Source organism: Pecten maximus, chromosome 5, assembly GCF_902652985.1.
Source record: "Pecten maximus chromosome 5, xPecMax1.1, whole genome shotgun sequence".
NCBI classification, from domain to species: Eukaryota; Metazoa; Mollusca; class Bivalvia; order Pectinida; family Pectinidae; genus Pecten; species Pecten maximus.
In genome coordinates, this window is record NC_047019.1 from 34,088,478 (window position 1) to 34,094,207 (window position 5,730).

General features: G+C 35.6%; 1 protein-coding gene across 1 annotated transcript; it reads right to left on the reverse strand.

The window, feature by feature from the left end:
- Window positions 1-1,002: 1,002 nt before the first annotated feature.
- LOC117327859 (sulfotransferase 1C2-like) lies at window positions 1,003-5,205 on the reverse strand. Its single transcript, XM_033885066.1, has 5 exons — window positions 4,806-5,205; window positions 4,208-4,522; window positions 3,792-3,883; window positions 2,698-2,884; window positions 1,003-2,188 (listed from the first exon to the last, which is right to left on the reverse strand). Exons 1-5 carry the CDS (start codon window positions 4,975-4,977, stop codon window positions 2,079-2,081), a joined length of 876 nt encoding a protein of 291 aa, XP_033740957.1. The 5' UTR covers window positions 4,978-5,205; the 3' UTR covers window positions 1,003-2,078.
- Between the last annotated feature and the right edge of the window lie 525 nt (window positions 5,206-5,730).

Consider the following 5,730-nt stretch of genomic DNA (forward strand, 5'->3'; position numbering starts at 1 on the left):
CGCACTACCACACGAAATTTTCAAGATGAGTCGGGATACAGAGTCCTGACCACTTATTAGCGAATTATTGCCGGCCTCAGAACTCACCAATATGTTTGCATACTTCTACTAACCAATACCGATACGAGAAGTAAAGAACTCGCTTACAGACGTATCTTGCCAATGCAGTTTATTTTCAGATCAAATACATTAAAGAGACATTACCTTGTAATTCTCTAAAACGCGTTTTGGGAATACCTACTAAAACATATTATTAACATCATGAACCTGAATGGTCGGAGGCGCCAAAATGACTACTTTTCTGAAACAAGTAAGGCTTCAATCTGAGATCATTAAAGAACAATGAGAACAGAGTTCATAACCTTTCTAACGGGGCGGACACTCACTTAAAGCCAGTTAAAAGTGAGTTAGTGGCAGAAGTGATATCAGGAAGCAGCTAAATAGAATTGTTTAGGAATTAATAATATAAAAACTCGGATTTTTTCAGTTATGCTTATATAGGCAGTCAATATAATTCGTACGCCTACATTCAACGCAGGGCATTCGAAAGTGTCCAGCCGTCTAGTGAAGTCAGTAGATATTTTTAATACCCTAGTCGTCAATGTCTCGGAGAAAGTGAGAGGACAGTGTGGCTGAGGGATACTAAACACTCTGAATTAGATTTTGGTAGATAATGAAACTGTGTATTGAACATTGGTTTATATAATGTGTAAACCCTACTACCTGTCTTATGTTGTTGTTTTTTTCACCATTATAATTTGAACGAAAGAATTATAGCTGCGTTTCTCTACTCCGTAACACTAGTAATACAGTATACCGATGACCGATTTCCGTCTCGATAGATGGAGATATAAAAAAAATGTTAATATGATATACTTGAAAATCTTTATATGACTATATAAAACAATAAAACTATTTGTGGCCTCGACGGATACCAATAAGGAGGGGGAATCTGGAATTTCGGAGGTGGAAATCTTAATTACAAAAATACAAATCGCAGGGTTCAGTTTAAACTTTATTTATTTTCCTAGTTCATGAACATGATATGACACTGATATAAAAATGTTTTCTTAATTTGATTATTCAGGACAGCATTGTAAACAATTCTTAATACTTAAAGAAATTAATTTATGTCTGAAGAAAATATGAAGGCGTAAAGGAAACATGTACAGCTCGAGGTAGAGGGAAAGGAGAAATGAGAAACTAAGTGAAGGAAGTGATTTGTAGATATATGTCGGTTTGATATTCCACCAACTCTTGACGCGCCGACATTTTATAACAATAGTAGGGATGGTTAATAACAAAAAATAATTCATATCTAATTACACACAATATATATAATATAATAATTATAATGTATAACCACATTTTGCCAAATTAGGATGGGCGATATTCTATACTATTCTATTAGTTAATTATATGCTTTGTCCTCCATGTGACGATGTATACATAACCATTTGGATAACTATCATAGTACCATATATCGAATCGTGATTATTTGAATGTTCATAAAGGATAATATGTTATTGATGTGGCCCTGATCGAAGCTGGCCATTGGTAAGTAGTGTCAAAAAGAATAACAATACTACTCGACAAATCGTATGTTATCGGCATGGCTCTTAACGACGTGTATATGTGTGTGTGTGTGTGTGTGTGTCATATCTAGGTCCATATACCTCACACTACATTACGATCTGGCCATTGGAAGGTAGTGTCACAATTATTAGCTTTCTAGCTAAAACTCCGGACTTAATATCATAATACATGTACGTCTCTGTTCGATGGTAACATTGACTGAATAATGAAATAAATTACAATTTAATATAGATTTTCAAATAATATTTCCAAGACTTACACATTTGTTTTGTTTTTTTTTGTTTTTTGTTTTTTTTTCTTCATTTTTTATTATCATTACTTGTTTATTTTATTATTATTCTTTTGTTTTTAATTTGATTTTGTTGTAATTTCATGACTCAATCTCCCTTGAAACCTCGCGACCAAGGAAAACTTACAGCTATTACAGTGAGCATATGATCTGGATATTCGATTCAAGATTTCACATGTGTTCATGGACTTGTTTATTCGAATTTGATCTTCAGACCGAGTTTCGCCACTTTCTCCTTGTACACCCGATCAAACATTTCGCTTTGGGCAACGGTGAACATGTTTTTCCAGTCTCCTGACTGACCTGAAAGCAATGATAAACTGGTCAGCGATTTGTTTCATTATTTGTTTATGTTTTGTTGGTCCTAAAAGTGTCTGGCGCACCTGCTGTCCTCATCGTTATATCAGCACAGTACGATTAAAGATGGCGCTTACTTTGATGGAATGTGACCACGTTTAGGACCACTCTTTACTGTTATTTCACATTAAGATTTAATGTTCATGTAATCCACCCAAGCCACTTGGCCTATTTAAATGAAACTGGAATGGGCTAAGTATGCGTTCAGTGCTGACCGTCAATCAGAGAAAATATAGTAACATTTAACTGTTTGGTAGTATTATTAAGATCGATTTAGTAGGGATTATGGCAGGACATTAAAGCGATTGTATCGTCCAATTAACGTTGAAGATATTAATTTGAAACACAATGTTGTCGCTGATAATCCCGGGTTAAATATATCAAAATGTTTTTGATAAAACATTATAAGAATAATATTCTCAGGCACAACATCATATCTACCAAGCAATGGTTACCTTTCCAGTATATTGGTAGTCGCCCTTCTTCGCAGATTTCTTTCCAACGATCACTGGCCGGATTCTGTATGTTGTGAAGTTCTTTCAATTTGTCAAATTGAATATTCTGCGTGACTGATCGCAGAAAATCTTCATCGTGATCAACTTCTAAAAACTGAGCTAACTTGACGACGTTTGCAAATGTATTCTACAATATATAACGTACAAATATGCAAATGTAAAGTATGTTCGACTGTTTCCTTGGAAAATTGCTAGAAAATGGTTACAAGCAGGTCAACAGTACACGGCTGATTCATGCCTATTCAGTTAAAACCTTCCCCGAGGTCAGGAACCTAAAACCTATTTCTCGAGGTTTAATGTTATGTCAGGTGTCGTTTAGATTTGATTTTAAATAGTCTGATTATTTTTGGTTATTCAAGCAGGAAAAGCAAATGTATATCATCAGTCAGAAGTGAAACTTATTTCTCCCGGTGTTGTAACCGACCCAATGATGTCTCGGCTTGCGACAGTTCATCGGGTTAGTCCCTTCACCGTTGGGGAAAAGTTTTGTCTGGCTATTAATACCATCGTAATATTGTTTAACTATAGCAGCTAAACATTTGTCCAATTCATTTCGAAATTTTTATATTTTGTTTAAGGATCAAAAAAACAAAACAAAATACAAAAATGTCCTCACACATGAGGGCTAGCATTCGCCATACTTCATTCCTATTATAAGTTCGTACATGTATAAAATGGTGTTGTGCAGCCTTGTTAGCGTAGCTTACTCCAAATCAAGTGTTCCTTGCCGGATGCAAACTACCCCGAAGTAAACACGTGTAGGAGTGTATAACGTGAGTCTGTGCACAACACGTGTCATCGACTGCGGTTGTTTGGAGACTGCGCTTTACAGTATTACTGAGTAAGTCTTATTTGTAGTTATGTAAATAGTTCAGTATTTAAATTTTCATTATTAAAAATAATTTAAATCATATACTGTTTTACTAAAGACTTAGACTAAGTTATTTCTGATTCTGACGAGATTTTATGTGCCACATCGTGAAATATCTGTGTTTGTCAGTTAAACTGCATTCGAGGTTTTTGCATCAATTTACCTTTCGAAAGTCCTCGTAAGAAAGACTTAGGCAATACGGACTTTTCCATTTCTCCAGGTCTTGAATCCAGGAAAACCATGAACTGACGAAATCTAAGTTAACATAAAATTGCCAACGTCAAATCGAATCGAGTTTGAATAAGTCTTAAGATATAATAAAAATCTTATTTTTCTTTTTATTTGCTTTATATTTTCATGAAACGTATCACAATAGAACATGATAAAAAGTCATCTTAGATAATACACAAAATCATGCAGCAGTACGAGAGGTGTTCATAATCCCATAAACAGCATAGTGCCCAACCATCACTGGGCGCTCATCTAAAAAAAATTGCCTTAGCCATTCTAATGCATTAAAAACTTTTTTTTTCTCGATGACATTTAAAAAAACAAAGCATGTCCAAGTTAAAATCTTACGTTCTTCGCTGAGGAAATATTTTAGGTAGCCTTCAAACGTTCCCTGGTAGCCGACAAATTTTGTGAGTTTTTGCAGCATGTGGTACATTGATACCACGATGTCCTTCGGATTACGGGTGATGGTGACAATTTTCCCTTTACCGAGCTTCATCTGATCGGGGAGGAACCGGAAACGCAGGTGCGAGCCGAATGTTCGCGGCGACTGCATTTCTTCAATGTCGTTGAAATCTTGAAATTCCATCATTGTAGGTGTTCCATGATATGTCAAGGATCCTGATCGTAACATCATCACGGTGTTGTATAGCCAATGTGTACCTAGGGTATTAAACACTGTCATCTCAACTATATTATAAACCTTCTCAATGATATATACCATGAGTGTGTAGGTAATGGTATCACATCAGATAAACATTGAGCTCAACATGTTGACCGTGTTATGAAATATCAAATGCATGAATGTCGTGTTTTTTTTCACTAGGCATATATATTACAACAACAAAAATAGACAACTATAGCAGGATATATTTAAGTCGGAAGTCACATAGCCAAAGGTAAAATGCTTTTGAATACATGCTTTGTAATAAAATAAGACATTTACCAGATTTAGGAAAAACGCAAACCAGCACATCGTCCTCCTTGATATTGCGCTGGGCTATTTTGTCAAGCTGATCTCTAACATTTCCAACGACATCTAAGGTAAACGGGTGTCCGTTGTATCGTTTAAAAGCATATTTGTTGTTTTCTTCGTCGACGATGGTAGCAACTTCCATGACTATAAAATGAGACCTACAAAAACATGAAGATTTTTGTAATGCACGACAGAATACATTATTATAAACAATTTAAAAGAGGGGTGGGTCAAGGGCATCTTGTCAGACCTGTATAAAACAGAAACAAAGTGCGACATTTTCGAGTTATCAGATGTTTATTTGGATGTCCATTTAACTTAAGCCTAACATGCAACGACAAGATAAACTCGCGCTTTACTGCAAGATCAACAAAATGACCGATGATTATTATTTAGATCCACAACAACCTTGAAGACAAGCAATTCCAGTTCTTTCATTCAAGCATGCTATTTACCTTATATCAGGTCTCTTGGCTATGGAAAAAAATCATTGTTTAAGATTGAAGCCTATTTGACTCCTGTGACATTGAATATAGGTCAAGGTCTTTCATTTGAACAAACTTGGTAGCCTTCACTCTAGCATGCTACAAGACTGATATCCGGTCTTTGTCCTTCATGGAAATTGAGAAATTGTTGAAAGTAAAACCAGACGGCTTGAAGGACGGACGCACAGACTACGGACGCCGCACCATGGCATAAGTTCACTTCCCCTTCGGGCAGGTAAGCTAAAAACTCTTACTACCATTATTACATTTACCTACCTAAATACAATGGTAATACTGTATACTTTACTTGCCAAGATGTAGAAAAAAGATCCAGGCCTCTGTGCTAAGTCGAAATCACATCTTAAAGAATGTATGGGTTGAAATTTGCACTGGAAATCATACGTTTTTGG

What these genes read in the sequence shown, in the direction of transcription:
- LOC117327859 (XM_033885066.1), bottom strand. Translation starts at nt 4,977, where the DNA reads ATGGAAGTTGCTACCATCGTCGACGAAGAAAACAACAAATATGCTTTT. An exon ending in ATATTTCCTCAGCGAAGAAC is followed by an intron (nt 3,884 to 4,207) that starts GTAAGATTTTAA and finishes ATGTTAACTTAG; the next exon opens with ATTTCGTCAGTTCATGGTTT. An exon ending in CTTACGAGGACTTTCGAAAG is followed by an intron (nt 2,885 to 3,791) that starts GTAAATTGATGC and finishes TATATATTGTAG; the next exon opens with AATACATTTGCAAACGTCGT.